At 40.9% G+C, this 19,937-nt stretch overlaps 1 protein-coding gene across 1 annotated transcript in view; it reads left to right on the top strand.

The window, feature by feature from the left end:
• The window catches only part of mtor (mechanistic target of rapamycin kinase), a 190,030-nt gene that overhangs the window by 133,974 nt on the left and 36,119 nt on the right, over positions 1-19,937 (top strand). The window contains exons 31-37 of the mRNA XM_033048008.1: positions 1,901-2,001; positions 3,686-3,801; positions 6,793-6,870; positions 8,015-8,122; positions 11,046-11,171; positions 12,086-12,217; positions 17,899-18,014. Of these exons, the coding sequence (XP_032903899.1) occupies positions 1,901-2,001; positions 3,686-3,801; positions 6,793-6,870; positions 8,015-8,122; positions 11,046-11,171; positions 12,086-12,217; positions 17,899-18,014 (777 nt within the window). The remainder of the gene's footprint in view (positions 1-1,900; positions 2,002-3,685; positions 3,802-6,792; positions 6,871-8,014; positions 8,123-11,045; positions 11,172-12,085; positions 12,218-17,898; positions 18,015-19,937) is intronic.

Here is a 19,937-nt window from a genome sequence, read left to right as displayed (position 1 = left end):
CATCTCTAATTCCCACTGCCTAAAGTGTGGGGGGTGTCTAGCGCAGCCTCATCAAAGTGATCATGCCATTCTTGATTCTGTTTTACACATATATCCTCACTAGGCCATACCACAAGAATATCCTCTGGGAGCATTGTTGTTATGTCCTCCCTCAGCGACACGCCTCCCCCACCTCCCTTATTCTTGCTTTCATCATCCGTGCCAAGATGGGGTGACACAGTGGCGTAGCGGTAGAATTTCTGCCTTACAGCGCCGGAGACCTGTGTTTGATCCTGACTACAGGTGATGTCTGTACGGAGTTTGTATGTTCTATGTGACTGCGTGGGTTTTGTCAGGTTGCTCCGGTTGTCTCCCACACTCTAAAGACGTGCAGGTTTGTAGGTTAATTGACATGTAAATTGACCCAAGTGTGTAGGATAGAACTAGTGTACGGGTTATCGCTGGTCGGAGCGGACTCATGGGACAAAGGGCCTATTTCCATGCTGTATCTCTAACACCAAACCAAATCCAAAGATCTGTGTTTAATCTGATTAGTTTTTGATCAAAAATGTTACCAGACTATCCAGATGCCTACATGTGGCAGTACAATGTGTCACAGGTGCTGTCAGTCACAAGGTTACTAAGCCACTTATGTTTGATTCCTTTTGATGTGTAAAATTAAAAAGATTGCTGTTTAGTTTTACAGTTTGTAGAGATTTGCATAATGCTCTCACACAGCAGCCATCTGTTTACAGAATCAAAAAGGCATCCTGAAACTAATCAGGAGTGGTGCCAAACCTAAACTAGTGGCAGGTTTAATTTATACTTTATGCCATCAGAGTTGGGCCACGGCGCTGGTTTCGCACTGAACCTTTCAATCCTTGTTAAGAGTACATTATTATTTAGTGTTTTCTACTAAATTGAGAATACAAGTTGTGCTTTGGTCTCCATTTTCAAGGTGAATAATGGGTCATTCAAAGGGTTATTTTGAATCAGATATTCCAGAGCGAATTGACGTGGGTTAAAGCATTGTGCTGGTGGGTTTCTAATAATCTCAAGCCATAGTGGGAAAGGGATTGAGGCAAGTACAAGTAAAGTTATTGCAGCTAACTGCAAAATCTGGAACACCATAAAAGTAAAATCTGTTTTTGCACGGATGTGTAATTTAGAATTAGGTTTAGGCATTATTGTCACATGTACCGAGATATCAGGGAAAAGCTTTGTTTTGCATGTTTTCTAAACCGATCAGATACACCATACATTGATGGTGCTTTCTTGGCCTTTGGCTGGTCCAAGACAAGTTGCGGGCGATATTTACTCCGAGGGACTTCAGCCATCTCTACTTTGGCACCGTCAATGTATACTGGGGTATGTGTACCACTACACTTCCTGATCACAGTCTGTAAGGCAGCAACTCTACCGCTGTGCCACTGTGTCGCCCCTGCCCTCTGTAACCTGCTCTCTGCACCAGTAAATTTCTCTCCTTTTCACTCCCGCTGATTCTCTTGCCAACGGCCCACACGAGGGTAAAATACAGTTGCCAATTAACGTTTCAGATTGTCTTTGGTAAATGGGAGGAAACTGGAGGACCCAGGGGAAACCTATGCATTCAGGCAGAATATGCCAATTCCACTGGAACTGTGTGACTGCAACGCTATCTACTGTGCCACAGTGCAACCCACTTTTCACTCTCCAGTCATCCTGAGACGATCATTAATACAACTCATTCTAAAGAATGTAAGTGCAGTGTGCCCCTGGGTACACCTCGAGTTGCTGTGTCAATGGTCTTAGGCGAGGAAGTAAAATATACACAACCTTATCCAATGTGCCACTCGAATACATTCCAGTTTATTTTAAAATATATGCGCGCAAGATAAATGGGACATTCAGCTGCCTAAACTTGTTCTGCCTGTTGTTTCAGGGGACAGCTCCATCAGCAGTGCTGTGAAAAATGGACCATGGTCTGTGAAGACACACAAGCAAAAATGGCAAGAATGGCAGCTGCAGCTGCTTGGGGTCTAGGTATGTGTCAATGCTGAGCTCCGTGGCGGCAGTATCTTAGCGAGCATTGTTATCTCCATTCTGTAACAGAATCCCCTTTATTAAAGATGATCTTGGGCTGTATACAGCCACAGGGCTTCCGCATTCAAATGATTTTTCTGAACACCACAGATTTGAATACTGAGCTGGTGAAGTTAAGCCAATGTGCTGTGTTAAAATCAGTGGACTAGCATCTTCTTTTAAAACTCTTAATTCCCGGGCGGCAAGGTGGCGCAGCGGTAGAGTTGCTGCCTATCAGAGCCAGAGACCTGGGATCGATCCTGCCTATAGTTGCTTGTCTGTACGGAGTTTGTACATGTGCCCCGTGACCTGCGTGGGTTTTCTCCGGGATCTCCGGTTTCCTCCTACACTCCTTTAGTCCACAGGTTTGCAGACTAATTAACTTGGTATAATTGTAAATTGGCCCTAGTGTGTGTAGGTTAGTGTAAGTGTGTGGGGATCGCTGGTTGGCGCAGACTCGATGTTGCCTTCTATGTTAAAGTTAGTTTTTTTTTTTAACAATAATGCAGAATTGTCATATTCAGTAGCAGAATACAATTTGTAGACACTTCCAAGCATTGTTGAACCGGCAATAATAGTAGAGAATGGCATCATTTGATTTTCTCCATCACTGTGGTGAGTTCTTGACCTTGGCTATGAAGTGGGAAGGGAGAAGTGAAGTCGTATCCGGGCCACTGTGATACAGCAGGTAGCAGTAACTCCAACAAGGACTGCGATTCATTTAGTCGCCTCTTGTTTTGGCCACCGTGGGTGGTTCGAAGAGGAGCAAGAATGAGAACTGTGTGGTATTGGATGAGGAAAGGAAGGATGTGACACCCTCAATAAAGAATTTGCTCATCGCTTTAGTTTCATTGTAAAAATACCTCTTGGTTTGATTATTCTTTTCATTTATGGAGAGCCCAGATTGATGGCTGAGGAGAGAGCATCAGGAGCTGTCAGATCATGTCATTGGCACTGGAGAAAACTGGCTAATTTTCAGAAACCAGATTGTTCAGTCAGTTAATACTCAGAAATCTGAGTAATACGTCCAGCTTTGTGAAATCTCACAATTAAAAAAATCTTTATTTTTGCTACTGTTTCAGCAAGGCTATGTGCATAGCAAGCTTTTTTTAATACAGGAAGTGGTAGATGCCTGGAACGCACAGCCAGGGGTGTTGGTGGAAGCAGACAAGATAGTGATGTTTAATAGGCATTTAGACAGATGCTTGAACAGACTTGAAATGGAAGCATAAGGATCACATGCAGGCTGATGGGGTTAGTTTAGTTTGGCATTCATATCAGCACAGATATCTGACGTTTCTCCTTTGAACGAGATATGATTTCGTAACAAAAGTTCGAAAATCTATAATTGAGACAAGAAATATGTTTTTATTTGGAAATGTTGGTTGATACAGAGCTTCTTATGCCAAGTAGCAGCGTTCGGCACATCAAGATGAATATGAAGTTCATGGGATTTGATGCGATAGATGAATCACATGCCTAGATGTAATAAAACAATAATTTGGAGAGCAGTACTGGAAAAGATCAGTTAGCTGAACCGTGCAATTTCAGCATATACTGCAACTGTAATTTTAACATTTTAATCGGAATATACCCTGGTCCATATCCTTTACATTCACCAATCACTGTGCGTCTTTATCAACAGGGCACTGGGATAGTATGGAAGAATATGCTTGTATGATTCCACGGGATACACATGATGGTGCCTTCTACAGAGCAGTACTGGCTCTGCATCAAGACCTCTTCTCCCTCGCTCAGCAGGTTTGTGCTATTTTAACAGAATAATTATAATGCTGGTCAGAACAGACTCCATTAGTTTATTGTACAGTTTGGTTCAACCATTATTTAGTTACATTGGCTTTATTACAGTTACACTTATTTGACTATATTGGGCAGGTCACATTGTTTGTGTGCATGATCCCAGACACCTGAAACACCCTATTCTGAGACCTTCATGGGTAGAGGTTACCTGGTGGTTCAAGGTTATGGTGAAAGTTTCCTTGAAGATATGCAACATCTCGCTCATCTTTGGGAAGTCTTTGACTCGTGACTATTCAAAGTAGAAAAATAACCATTTACAATCATATTATGAACTTACGGAGAACACAGAGGCAGCAGAAGGAACGGATCACCGCATAAACTAGATAATTGAGTCTGAATATGTGGTGGAGCAATACTAGAAAATTGTTTTCTAATTCGATAGAGATGCACGTAATTCAGAATTAAAATTCTACAATTATTTGTACTGTTTTGGCCATTTTTGGTTGATTTTTGCTGGAAGCGAATAGTGCATGAAAGGAAATAAGTTTGCCTTCAATCTCCTTGTAAATCAAAACTTTGCGGTCAACCTGCAGCCCTGGAAACAAACACAAACACTTGAATATATCATCGCTTCCCATTTCACTTTGCGTAAAACAAAAAACAAAAATTGCAGACTCCAAATATTTTTCTGATCGCTGTTTGTGTGACCTTACTTAACCCATGTTCACTGCTGTATTCCCCGATATTGAATAACACACGCACACACCACAAAACCCCTCACCCACCACTGAAATGCTAGAATTACACAAAAGACAGTTATCCATCAGCAAACAGATGAAGAAATCCAAATTAAGCATGCACAAAATCTGTGCAGATGCATAAAGTCACAAATCTATTTGCAGTGTTTGGAATGCATTAAAATACATTTATATTGATGCATAACGTACTGCCGCATTAGCCAATGAAACATCGGCTCTTCCTAGTTCAGAGTTCTTTGATTTTGGTTTTAAAATTCGACCTGCTTTCATCGAGAAATATTTGCACACAGAGCACGTATCATTCATCTTACTTTTCAGATGGGGACTTTCTAGTTCATTTTAAAATCAGTGGGTTATAACTAGCAATCGAATTCCATTGATGGGAGAATCCAGGCTCAAATCTCCATTGGAAGATTACATTTTAATTTCTTCCAAATGCTTACAGATCTGCTTTGCATTTCAGATGTTCAAACTTTTCTTTCTTATCTTAAATCAATATTTTTTCCCTCATGGCATCAAACCCCTGCATCCTCTGGAAATAGTGAAATTGACCTATTGGACCCTATTCATCTCTCCTTAAGCATTACCTTTTCAACCCAATAACTACACGCAGACAAATTTAGAGATTTGACTAGAAAGTAGATTTTGATCAAAGCCACTAAGTGCAGTTAAAGCAACTTTATAATTATGGTTTTCCTATTGAATTGCACACACATATAGAAGTTTGTGTCTCATAGTACTTAGAACATTGCAGCGCAGGAGCAGGCCCTTTTGTTTTTGTCCTCAAGATTGCAGCACCTGCAGTTTTTTTTTGTGACTGAATTAATGTTGACTTGTTTTAATGCAGAATAATAATGCTTTTTATAAACTAAGGAAATCACAGTGGTTTAATTCTATTGATTTTATTTGGATTTGAAATAGCTTCAATGCAAGTTTATGCCAATGTGAAGGATTAAAATCCATTCTTGACCTAATGACCAATTATTAGACATTGAATGGTTTGTCCATTAATGAACAAACATGGATGCTACTGTGAACATTGGACAATCTTCCAGGAATGTATTAACAATGAAGTTATGATTTTTTAGTTTCCTTTAAAACTGCAAAATACCTATCGTCTTGGATTTTACGAAATAGAAGGTTGTAGAGGGTACATGGATGAATTTCCCGATGTTTAAACCTGATGGAAACTTGAGTAAAACATAAAATGCTGCTGTAACTCAGCAGGTTAGGCAGCATCTGTGGAGGGAATGGATGGGCGATGTTTTGGGTCGGAAGTAGGGTCCCGGCCAGAAATGCCGCATATCCATTCTCGCTACAGATGCTGCCTGACCTGCTGAGTTATGCCAGCACTTTGTTTTTACCTCAAGATTCCAGCATCTGCAGTTCCCTGTGTTTCTAAACATGGAAACTCACAGGCACGGAAATTGCTATCAAAACATGGGGGGGACACAATTTCTTGGCAGCTGCGCAGGCACACACACACACACGCAGGCGCACACACGCAAGGCTTCGGCCATGGGCCCTGTGGACGGTAACATCGGGAGCTGACCTGGTTGGTGACCGACTCCGAACTCCAGGAACAGCAGCTTCGTCCGCCCCGAATCCTGGGGCTTGAATTGGCCCATTCGCGGGGCCTTTGATCGCTCGGCGGGGGCTTCAACATCGGGATCCTCGATCGCCTCGGTGCAGCAGTTTGATTTTAAGCCACGCCGGGCGATGAAAGGCCCCGCAAATGTGCCGATTCAGCCCTTGGAAAGACTCTGATAAAGTCCGGATTACAAAACATGGGGGGGGATTGCCCCCCACCTCTCAAAACATGGGGGGACGAGCCCCCCGGCCCCCCCTCCAGGATTTCCGCCCATGGAAACGTAGTGGAATTTGTAACCTGAAGTACGGATTTATTCAGTCTTGCTCCTGAATAGATTTTGATTCAATTTTTACCTTTTGGCCACAAAATAATGTAGAAGGAAGATATCTGGTGGTGTATTTTTCCCACCAGAAAAATACAAAACCATTTCTTGAAGAATAAATGGAAGTTTATTTTTTTCTATATTCAAAATATATTAGTCAGATAACTTCCAGGTTATTGAGGGGAGGAAAATACCTTTGAAAATAATATTTGGTGTGGCTGGACTTTAAATTGATACACAAAGTCGGATGGGGTTGGATATTGCTCACAGATAAGCTAATAAAACGGTAAAACTAATATTTGTTTCCCCTTTGTTTGTAGTGCATTGATAAAGCCAGAGACCTGTTGGATACAGAATTGACAGCTATGGCTGGTGAGAGCTACAGCCGTGCCTATGGGGTGAGTCCAATAGAGGTCGACCTACATGATTCTGATAATGTTTTGTTCTTCAATCTTTTTGTCATTCATGATCTAAACAATTTGTCTATTATATTAATTGTGTGGAATATATGATGCAGCTCTTCAGGTTCAAGCCTGTCACTTGGCAAGTGCTGGCAAGCTGTGTCATGCTAGCATTATAAACTATTGTAAAAATGTCGCTGTGGCAATACGCAAACTGCAATCTGCAATCAGATGACATTTCAAATACTGTTCATTGTATTTAAATGATACCTTTGGAATCTATGAAAGAAATTTGTAATCAAAACTGTCAAAAACAATGTTGCATTTGTATTTAATTTGGAATCCTCATCAAATCATAACTTAACTCTGCACCGCACATATTTCCATATTGGTTTATTGCATCAGTTATTGCACAGGAACAGGCGCTGTGGCTCACAATAAAATCATTCACTTAATGATCTTCAGCAATGGTTTTATGGTTAATGAATTAAAAATAGAAAATGTGTTTATGATTCAGAATGGAAAATATTAACAGCTATAATATTTGCAAGAAGGTGCCAAATACAGAGTGATAACTGAAACCACAGAAATGAATCAGTCACTGTGGTTCAGTGTTGCATGCTTCAAGTGAGCTACTTGTGCCCATGTGGCTCTTTTAGGTTGACTAATTTGTCTTGACCAACATAATCACAGCCTAAATGTGTAGGAAGTCTGCGGAAGGGTCCCGACCTGAAACGTCACCTATTCCTTCTCTCCAGAGAAGGTACCTGACGCGCTGAGTTACTGCAGCATTTTATGTCCAAAATTGCAGCCTCATAGGAAACCATTGAGCCCTACATCACGACATGCCAAAACCAAGGTCACTTCAGTCTCCATTATAGAGCCGTGGTATACAGGCAGCATGTGCCTTGGCGGGCATTTGGGAGACAAACACCAGGTCCATAGTATTCTTACACTGCACGTAAGTATGGACCTGGAACACAATATAAATAAATTCAACTTCCACTCTCAATTTGTCCTCCAGCAGTAAAGGTTCCCAGAAAAACCCTGGGTGAGTAGTAAAATCTGGAGGAGGGGGGGGGGTGTGAATGATAGAAATAATAAAGCATAAGCAGCAACAATGCTTTATGTCACTGTTTAGGCCATGGTATCCTGTCAGATGCTGTCGGAGCTGGAAGAGGTAATCCAATATAAGCTCGTTCCAGAGCGGAGGGACATCATCCGACAGACCTGGTGGGAACGACTTCAGGCAAGTCGCCTTATTTTTTTTAAAACATCAAAAAATGTTGCAGTCACTGGTCAGCTTGAATGCCTCTGTTAATCATTCTGAGACCAAAGGCGTATAGCACACTCCGCTGAACTATTTGAGAATATTGTACAGAGGTCAATAGCTGCAGACATCTTGACAAGGTCTGTGGAGACTGGCCCAGCTCATCACCTTCTGTCTTCGTCAGAGACACGTGCAAGTTATATCCGCCACCTGAGATCGGCTAACTCCACACAGAATCAAAATTGAACCTCATCTCTTTCTAGATTAGGTTCACATTGTGCGGGGATATCCAAAAAGTCCTGTTCAATTTTTTATGTAGGGAAATGGTGGAAATGTATGTATTATCAAATGTAAATTTGCAATTAAAGATAGATATAGTTAACATGACCTGTGGTTGAAACCACAGTATTGTTATAAATTACATGTTTTAACCACTTGTCCCTGAGACAACATCTAAATCAGACATAGTTCACATTCATTAGTCAGAAATGCTAGTACAATTATTATTCATGGTGGATTTGTAATCATATATATCACAAACAACTTTATTTATTTTTTAAAAAAATAGCCTCCCCACTTCCAAATTAAGTTTACATAGATCATTACATTATAGGCCCTTTGTCCCATGATGTTCGTGCCGATCATGATGCCAAATTAAACTAACCCCTCTGCCTGTACATGATCTATGAGCCTCCTTTCCTTGCCTTCATCTTCATGTGCTTATCCAAACACCTCTTAAATGTCACCATTACATCTGCTTTCACCACCTCCCTCTTCCCTAGCAGGTTTGAGACACCTACACTCTGGGGGTGAAAAAACCTGTCTTGCTCATCTGTCTCGCACATTCACGCTGCCTCGGCAAGGTCAGCAGCATAACCAAGGACCAGTCTCACCCCGTCCCCTCTCCCACCAGGCAAGGGGTACAGAAGTTTGAAAATGCATACCACCTGATTCAGGGACAGTTTCTTCCCAGCTGTTATCAGGCAACTTAACCGTTCTCTCACCAGCTCGAGTGCAGTCCTGACCTCTCTTCCACTTCATATGAGACCTTTGAACTATCTTTATCTTGCACTAAATACTGTACCATTTACCCTTAATCGGTACACTGTGGGCGGCTGAATGTAATCATGTATAGTATTTGACTGGATACAATGCAACAAAACTTTGCACTGTACCTCAGTACACATGACCATAAACTAAAGTCAACTAAACTTCTTTAAACTTTCTCTCTCTCTCATGTTAAGACTAATTCTCTTGTGTTTGACTTTTCCATGCTGGGGGAAAAAAATCTCTGACTATCTACCTTATCTATGAACCCTATCTATGCCTCTTGTAAACTATCAGCTCTCCCCTCAACTTGTGATAAGCAAAAGCAATCCAAGATTGTACAACCTCTCCTGATAGGTAATACCCGCTAATCCCCTCTCTCTGAAGCCTTTGCATCCTTCCTGTAATGCGGCGACCAGAGCTGCAAACGGTACTCCATATGTGGTGTAACCACACTTCAAGCTGTATAAATTCCACTCACCTTGTGCCTCGTGTTGTATCCCTGTGCTTTTGCACAAGAACAGACCGAGACTTTACATTAACATTTTTTATTTGGTGGTTTACAGGGAATAATTTTGTCTGTATAAAAGTTGACAGGGTAGATGAGTCAAATCGGGATATAAATGCTGTACTGAACAAAAACTTGTGGCTTCTTGTTTTAGGACATCTTTTATTTTCAACATTTGTGAAGAGAATTGAGACTTTCTTCCAGTGATTGGTCTAATGTGTTCAAAACTTGGATACCAGAAATATTCTCTAGAAATCTGTAAACCAGATTCTTTTTTTTTTAAACACCTTATTCTATCATCATTTTTTTTTTTTTAATTAACAATCCCTATAGAAAGTATTTCATTTATATAATTTAATATAAATGACATTTATTTCTATAATTTAAAAGGTCACTTTCACACACAGTTTCAAGTTCATGTTGCTTTGTATTTTTTAAACTGTGTTTTTGAAGGAAAACAGAAGCACGTGAAGACAAATGTCCCATTTTTTGTTGAAGAGAGCTTGTAGACTGTCTGTTTAAGATAGCATTCCAGTCTTGTTTACATAATTCCAGGTCTTGCATATGCAGGCCTCTTGGAGTTATTTTTAGTTCATGATTTTACAACCAAGCACTTGTACCCCTGTTACTGACAGCAACTAAAAATGATTGACTAAATAATCCCCCATTTAATAACTTTAGCATTTCACATTTTAATTTAGTTTCTGTGAGTCTGTTTTCATTTTGTTTTTTTATATAACCCATTCATTGGCAGGTCTGGCCCAGTGATGTAAACCAGATTAGACGGTGTCAAATGCATTAATAACATACAGCGCCTAGATTTAATGTTTATTTTTTTACCCTAGTTTCTCTCCTCTCCTCAAGGCATTGACTCACACTGAGATATAATATAAGTATTTCCAGCCCTCTACCACTGCGTTCAATGGCCATTTGTCACTTGTGTGGTGAGCAGGTCAGGTTGCTCATGTTATAAGTCTTGATTCTGTTCACACTTGGCTTCCACATACGCAAACACTCTGGAGAGAATATCAAGGATGGGAATTCAAATAAATTGTTTTCACTTTCTTTGTTGACTCCATTGAAATCAGCTAACTTGATTCAAATTAATATTGAGTGGAGCACATTCTGAGAATACCGCACTTGCCCACAAAGCCATATGGAGACCCGAAGCAATACAATTTCACGTATTGCCTTGTTTTTCTATGAGAATTCTATGAATACTGAGAGTCGTCAGAATCAGTGAGCTAATACTATTTGGAGAAAAGAAAATAAGAAATTTCTGAGGAGAATGACAGGAATTTTTGCACCAATGTCAAATATTCACTGTCGACTTTATGTGCTACACAGGGCTGCCAGCAGATAGTAGAAGACTGGCAGCGAATCCTAATGGTTCGCTCCCTTGTCATTGGACCACATGAAGATATGAGGACCTGGCTAAAATACGCTAGCCTTTGTGGAAAGAATGGACGTTTGGTAAGAAATGAAAATCAATGCCGCGAGAACCTTTCATGATATAACTCCATGGGTGATAAAAAGGAGGAATGTATCCTATTACTATCCATTTCACACCAGGCAGCACGGTGGAGTAGCAGTACAGCTACCGTTTTACAGCACCAGAGACCCGGGTGCGATCCTGACTACGGGTGGTTGGCTTTACGCTTTACGGAGTTTGTACGTTCTCCCCGTGACCTGCGTGGGTTTTCTCCTCGATCTTCGGTTTCCTCCCACACTCCATGGACGTACAGGTTTGCAGGTTAATTGGCTTGGTATAAATGTAAATTGTCCCGAGTGTGTGTAGGTTAGTGTTAGTGTGTGGGGATCGCTGATCGGTGCGGACTCTGTGTGCCAAAGGGCCTGTTTCCGTGCTGTATCTCTAAAACAAACTAAAAAATTAAAACAAAAAAATGTAGGACCTTGAATTAAAAAAAACCCAGACTTTAAAAGAAAAACAGTTTATAATATATTACTTGATAAAATGTCATTGTTGTTTGCTGTCCTCTGTTATCAGCAGGGAATCAATCGCATGTTCAACTTCAAAAGTGTAAGATAACAAGATCAGGGTAGGCAGACTTAAATCTATCCCCTGTTGTTTCGTTCTATTCCTCATATTCTTTTGCCATTTTAATTCCTCAGTCTGCAGTCATAACAGAAGTTACCTTTCCCCCCCATTGTAATTCCATTCTGCAACTTCCCCATGAGTGTATGGTTGTGAATAAGATACAATTAGTGTTGGGGGGCAGTTTCCATCTTAAATCTGATTGTGAGATCTGATCCGGGGGTAAAAGTTCACAGGCGGTGTGGAGAAATCCAGATTCAGTCAAATCGCTTTGCTTTCTGACGGCATTTTGTCAAACGTAATTCTAGCATTCAGAATGTTCTATTTCCAGGCCCTGGCTCACAAGACCCTGGTGCAGCTCCTTGGTGTAGATCCTTCAAAGCATCTTGATCAGCCTTTGTCAACAGTTCATCCTCACGTCACTTACGCTTATATGAAGTACATGTGGAAGAGTACCCGCAAGGTAGGTTACGTCTTGCAAATGTTGTATCAGTAACATAAGCCTAAAAGCCCTGTCCCACTGTACGAGTTCATTCAAGAGTTCTCCCCGAGTTTGCCCTGATTCGAACTCGAAGATTTTCGGTAATGGCCGCTCGTAAGTACTCGGGGCTCTCGTGGACATTTTTCAACATGTTGAAAAATCTTCACGAGTCTTCCCGAGCTTACCTGCTGTTAGCGAGTCTTCCCGAGTACCTGCCGTTAGCGTTACGAGCCGCTAAGAGACGTCCCTGAGCTCCGACGTACCTGCTACGTTCATTCTACATGCTTACCACGAGTTTGATTTTTTTCACTCCTGAGCTCTTGAATGAACTCGTACAGTGGGACAGGGCCATAATGATATGAGTTTAAAGGCTCAACGTTTGCCGCAAGGCATCCATGCTCACTGATTATGCAAATTCAGATTATGCAAAAAAGAAAAAAAAAGAATGCAATCAGTCTGAACTTCTTAACTCAAATATTGATGATTTGATAAGATTATGTAGCACATTATGGAGAAATTTACTTTGGTGGGTTTGGAAATTGCAATCGCTGTCAGATGGGGAATATGATAACATGAAGGAGAAGCTTCATTGGAGCCAGTGCTCTTCTGTGAAGCAAAAGTAACTTGCGTATTGGATGTTTTAAGTTGGAGAAAGAATCTGTGTTTTATATGAAATGCTTCATCATACAGGTGATTTGCCAGAGCTTACATCTAAAAATATTCAATGTTATATTGTAATATTTCTTTATTCTGTGAATACTAGTTAAACATAATGGATTTATGAGTTTGGGACAACTTACGCCAATATTTACCGGCCTTCTGGGGGCAGCAAAATCTTTACTTATGGTAGCATTCATTTTACGTACCAATGTTTTCTGAAATTTTTAATTTTCCCAAAACACTTACTCTCACTTTTCCATTCTTTTAGTCTAGTCCAAAGTTAGAACGTGGAAACAGGCCCTTCGGTCCACCGAGTCCCAACCAACTAGCGATCCCCGTACACTAGCACTATCCTACACACCAGGGGCAATTTACAATTTTCACTGAAGCCATTTAACCTACAAACCTGTACATCTTTGGAGTGTGGGAGGAAACCGGAGCACCCAGGGAAAACCCACGCGCACATGGGGCGAACGCACAAACTCTGTACAGACAGCACCCGTAGTCAGGATCGAACCCCGATCTCTGGCGTTGTAATGCAGCAACACAACCGCTGCGCCACCTCAAGCAAGCCTTTTGTTTTTAAAATTGAGGCGTGGATCGTCGTCAATACGATGATCACCTCAAGCAAGTTCTTTTCTCCGATAAACAGCAGTATAGATTTTCTCTGGGTTGGGTTTCAGTTCGAGCAGCAGCAGCAGCAAAGTCGTAGCCTCGTGACAGGATGATTGTTGACCCACTGCTCCTACATATGGTATATGCATGCACACACAGCGTCAACATCGCACACCTTCCAGACTTTCACTGCTCGGAACTCAGCTGCCAAGCTCAATAATGAGGGAGAAATTTGAAAGATACAATTTCAGCTGACTGGCGTAGGTGATGCAACAACTGGAATGAAACTCAAATATTTTTTAAAATAATGTCCCAATTAAATGAAGTGAATTCCAGCATGCCTGCGGTGACAGTAAACGAGTTAACATGACAATGTGAAGAAGTTGGAACTGTATAAATCTCAGAGGTTTTTTTATTTAGCTTATAGCATTTAAATTGCAGTAGGTAAATGTACTTTCTTTGATCTTAAATGGATAGGCTGATAGTGCAGCAGTTCAAACTCGTTATCCAGATGTCTCAGCTGACAATGCAGCAAAATGGTTTCAAATCCCACAATAGCAGATGTAGAATTTAAATTTGCTTAATAACGTGGAATTTAGGGCAAAATAAACCAGTCCAACTTCTGGTGCAATGAGATCAACTGGATTGTTGTAAGAACTCAATGTTCCAAGAACAAAAAGAATAATAAGAGAAAGAGTTTAAGAAGGAACTGTGGATGCTGGAAAATCGAAGGCAGACAGAAATGCTGGAGAAACTCAGCGGGTGAGGCAACATCTATGGAGCGAAGGAAATAGGCAAGAGATATGGTTCATTGGGAACCATGGAGCCAGAAGATCCCGAATAAATTATTGTAGTTGGAGAACACAGTAAGTGGAAGGTGAAACTGAAGGGCAGGTCTACATAAGTATGTGGTGTTACTTGTTGCTGGCATGGGCCTAAAGGCAGATAAATCCCTAAGTTCTGATGAGAGTTATCCTAGGTTGTCACAAGAGGCAAGGGAAGAGACTGCTGGGACTCTGGCAACAAAGTGACTGGAGGATGACAACAGGGAAAAACTTGGCAATTTCAAGACTTGTGAGACTGACATCACTTGAGAAGGCAAGGACTAATCAGAGGTAGCCTGCATGGCTTTGCCAAGGGCTGATCCTGTCTAGCCAGTCTGAATGAATGTTCTGAGTAAATGGTGTATTATTGAGACAGGGCAATAGATGTGATTTACATGGACATCAATAAGGATTTCAACAAGGTTCTATATGGGAGACTGGTCCATTAGTTAAGACTCATGGGATCCAAGGCAAGTTGGCAAATTGGATCAAAAATTGGCTTGCAACAGGAGACAGAGTGTGATGGTTGTTCTTCTCAATGGATGCTTGTTACTAACGTTGTTCGACAAGAAATAATGCTGGTAACCTTGCTGTTTCTAATATACATGAATGATTTTTCATATGTATGGTGGCACCCTTGTAGATCATGCTAAGATTAGGGCAATCGTTGACAGCGTGGAGGGTAGTCTCTGGGTTGAATAATAAATGCTGGCTATAGCGGAAGATTTTTCATATCTTTCAAGTAATTAGCACCCTAGCCGCTAATTGGATGAGAATGGATAAGGGGAATATCTTCGGTACGCATGCAAGCTGCCTCAGAGACCTTCAGAGCTTCTCCATTCATAAAGCTTCAACACACAGTCTTTTGATGAATATTTTCTTTATTGTAGATAGAAAACAGTAAGATACATCCAATGTTTTTCCGACTTGTTACGGCAATCTTCTTCGAACTCCAGCTCATTACTTCAGATATTAGAAAGCTCCTCGTGTCTCCGTAACAATGACATGAAATGACATGCTCGACATGGTCGAAGGATTAACCTTCTCCATCGTCTCTCCAAAACGAATCTTAAAAACTAAACTTCTGCGCAAGTAGTTAAGCTGCAAACACGCCCAAAGACACGTCATAAATCCCACCCACATTATAACGGGCAGTCTAAAATTTAAAGGCACATGCCATCCACAATGACATGCAAAACAGCCCAAATGGCCACTACACTGGCTTTGGCAGCAATGCCCACATCCCAAACATAATAATTATAAAATTAAATGTGACTTGTTCTTCCTAGTTGTCCAGAAACATATACCATCTCTGTTGTAACAAACCAGAGAAGAAGTTTCAGCAAGTCAAAATCAATAAACCTATGCGTAGCTTGTCATGAATACTTTTATTCTAGTTTAGTTTATCATTGTCACGTAAAACGTAAGGTTGTTTCCATGATCACTTGCCTTCAGTCTCTTTCGAGAATTTCTTGAACTACAATGTGCCACTATCATGGAAACCCAAGTAACATTGGGAAGAATGTGGATAGCATGGGATGATAGCATTGTTTAATAAATGCTAGTTAAACCAGGATGCTTTGTGCATTTGTTTTAATTATGTTGAACAATGAACAGGAACAACAGGTCAGTTCCGTTTCCTTGAAGTGAATAATATACATAGGTTAATATATAGCACTTAAATAGCTTCAGCAAATTGCCTAGATGTTATTTTTCTTTTCCATTCCTTCTTTTGCAGTTAAAACCAATTCAGTAAATTAAACCTGTAAATTAGAGTTGTAAATGAGCAGCAGATACTTAAAGCCATTTTACGACGCTCTACTTAACCAAAGGGTGTAACCCAATTAAAATATGGATCGGGAATAATTACAATAATGATGACATAAATTAATCTCAAATTGCAAAATGTCAATGCATCACCTTTGCTTGTTTGCAATACTTATAATCTGTGAGTTAACCAGCAGAAGGAAGACAGCTGTTGGATGCGACAAGATAGTTTAAAATATCTTGTTTATAGCCGTAAACCACTTTGTCCTGAAATCTGACCTTTGTAGCAGCAGCTTGACCACATTTTACTGATGTCAACCATACTAACTTTAAGGGTTGTATTGTCAACAACTGTCGCTCGGCAATTTCTTGACAAGAATATGATAAGGTTCACTACTTAATAAACAGACAATTCACAAAAACGTTAGGTAAACCAACTCAAGCTTTACTGATCATCTGCCGGCGGAAGTGACAGGGATACACCAGTCAAGAAGCAACACAGACACTTGACTTCCCCGCACTACCACTTCAATGAACAAAGTTTTGCACAGTGTTTTTATACAGTGTGTCACTTAATCATATTACAAATATGTCTGCCATGTCTGTCAATACACATCACTACACAACGAGTCTAAGCCTGTCTCTCTTAACAATTGGTAGACACATTTCAACGGCACCGGTCATTGTCTCAATACACATCAACCCGAGGCAAGCCCGGACTCTCTCTCCCTCTCCCGTCCCTCTCCCTCTCCCTCTCCCTCTCTCGTAGAGAGGTTTGCAAGCAAAGAGATATAACATTAAAGCAAGATAGACACAAAGTGCTGGGAGTAACTCAACGGCTCAGGCAACATCTCTGTAAAAAAAGGATGATGACTTTTCGGGTCGGAACCCTTCTTGAAACTGAAAGTAGATAGGAGGGAACTGGAGATATGAAAAGGCCAGAACAAAGCAGGGCCGGCAACAGATGACCAAGGAAAGGTGGAGCTCATAAGTGCCTGTTCTTGGCTGAGGAAGAGGCTATAACGAAGGGATACAAGGATGTGAACAGTGGAACAAGAGGACGACTAGGCTGGGGAAGGACCATATCTTAAAGTGTGCTGAGGCAAAAAGGTGAGGGGTTAGTGGAAGATGAGCAATTTTTTAAAATGATCTTAGAAACTTATTTGCACTGATTTAATAAGGCCTCGACTGGTACTATTTAAGGGGGAACAGGCTACTGTGATGGGCAATTTGGTAATTCTGAGTGAACACGTTAAGGACGGACAAATGCTCTTCTGTGTTTTCTTATGACCTGAGGAACTTGGATAGCCTTGCACTTGGAATAAGCAAACAGCTCCATAACAGGAAGGGTGTGGAGGCCATGGAGGAGGTGCAGAAGAGGTTTACCAGAATGCTAACTGGATTAGGGGGTTACAAGGATTGGTTACAAGAAGAGCTTGGACATATTTCAATTGCTTTATCAAGAGCATAAAAACTATATTAAATCACGAGAGACATGCATTGCCCTCCATAATGTTTGGGACAAAGACCCATCATTTATTTATTTGCCTCTGTACTCCACAATTTGAGATTTGTAATAGAAGAAAATCGCATGTGGTTAAAGTGCACATTGTCAGATTTTATTAAAGGGTATTTTTACACATTTTGGTTTCACCATGTAGAAATTATAGCTGTGTTTATACATAGTCACCCTATGTGTAATGGCAAAACAGTTTTTTGGATAATGGCAAAACAGTTTTTTCTTTTTGCAAATCTTAACTCTCTTTTTTAACATTGATTGATTGTCTTGTATTTCAGATTGAAGCCTTCCAACACATGCAACACTTTGTCCAGAACATGCAGCAGCAGGCTCAGCACGCCATTGCTGCCGAGGACCAGCAACACAAACAGGAACTCCACAAGCTCATGGCAAGGTCAGGACATTACTGTATTCTAACAGCTTGCTTTTTGTAATTGTTCTTTTATTTTATAAAGCACACGTGTGGAATAGTCTGCACCTTCACCACAGCCAACAAACTGCAAGCTGGTAAGTTTGCATTCAATCACATTTAATCTTTGGAGCCCCTAGAGCTGTATTTAATGCAACCCCATTTTTTGTTGTTGTTGAGCACGCCCAAACAAATGTGAGCATTTTTCAAGCCCTACGTATTCAACTTTCTGAAAATCATTTCACCATCTGTTCCTTATTGTTACCGTAGAAGCCTTTGTGAAGGTGAAATGTTTGGCAGATTGGTTCTGAATTCCATCCACTTTGGAGAGCGTACAGGATCTCTGTGCTCCTGCGTGCAACTGCTGATAGCAAATGGAGGCATGAAATAAGTGGAACAAGAAGCAGAGTTAATATTTCTTGCAGAAGGTGGTTCTCTCTGCTGTAGTGTTTCCAGCATTTTCATTTTTTATTGCAGATTTTTCATCCACATTTTTGTTTTAATTTTTCATTCGTTAATTTTCGAATAGCAATAACAAAGACAAAGGTGGTTTGGATATGGAACGAGCAGCTAGAGGAGGGAGTTGAGGCAGATACCAAAGATCCTATAGCTCCGCTATAGGATCTTTGGCAGATACTATCACACCATCTAAAAAACACTCGGAAAGATGGCTCACAGTGTCTAGTGAGTTCCGCAAGGCTCAGTGCTGGGACCCCAGTTATTTACAATATATATTGATAATTTGGATGAAGGAATTAAATGTAACATCTCCAAGTTTGCGGATGACACAAAGCTGGGTGGCAGTGTGAGCTGCGAGGAGGATGCAATGAGTGCAGGGTGACTTGGATAAGTTGGGTGAGTGGGCAGATGGAGTATAATAATGTGGATAAATGTGAGGTTATCCACTTTGGTGTCAAGAACAAGGTAGTAAAGCATGAGATGGTTGTAATAATGCACGTTTTAAAAATTATATTTGTATCCTATTGTATGTGTATTCGTGAATTTTAATTTCTTAAATATTTATTCTAAAGGAGATCTATTTCATGCATTGTATGTTTTGTTCTGAATAAGTCATGCAATATATCATTGCAGAATAATTGCCTCAAATGAATGACAGGAGACCAAACCTTGATTTAATTAGGTTTTTCTGTTTCCTGCACTATTTGAAAGGAAGAACGACACCATTTATATTAACACCATGGCAAAACCCCACAAAATGCTTCAAATAAAACAATTTGCTTCAAAATGTCATTTGTTATATACAATACAACAATTCTAAAATACAATAATACTTTATTAGCCAAGTATGTTTTGCAACATACGAGGAATTTCATTTGCCAAGTCAGTCATACAAATAAAAAGTAGCAGAACACACAAATTACATTTTAACATAAACATCCACCACAGTGACTCCTCCACATTCCTCACTGTGATGGAAGGCGAAAAATAAGTTCAATCTCTTCCCTTCTTTGTCCTCCCACGGTCGAGGGCCTTGAGCCTTCCGTTAACGGAACAATCTTAATCCCGTAGCCGGCGACGTTCGGGCACTTTGCGTCGGGGCGATCACTCCTGCATTAGGGGGAATCTCAGCTCCCCCACGCCGAGCGATCAGACCCTGGGTCGGGGCTTGTCGAACCTTTGCGTCGTTGGAGCTCCCGACATCCACGGTCTCTCCCGAGACTGCAAGCTCTCCATGGTAAAGTCCGCAGGCTACTGTTGGAGCGATCCCAGGCAAAGGATCGGCTCCGTTGGTAAGTCCATGCCTCATGGGGGGACTCAAAGTCAGTCCCGAGCGAGGCCTCCAGTTCCAAGATGTTAGGCCGCAGAGCAACCGGAGATATAACCCGGAAAGTAATTGCATCTCCGGCAGGGTAAGAGATTGGAAAAGTTTCCCCCCAACCCCCTCCT

Source organism: Amblyraja radiata, chromosome 31 (assembly GCF_010909765.2).
Source record: "Amblyraja radiata isolate CabotCenter1 chromosome 31, sAmbRad1.1.pri, whole genome shotgun sequence".
Classification (NCBI taxonomy): domain Eukaryota; kingdom Metazoa; phylum Chordata; class Chondrichthyes; order Rajiformes; family Rajidae; genus Amblyraja; species Amblyraja radiata.
The sequence above is the reverse complement of the archived record's forward strand: the minus strand, read 5'-3'. Positions and strand labels throughout refer to the sequence as shown.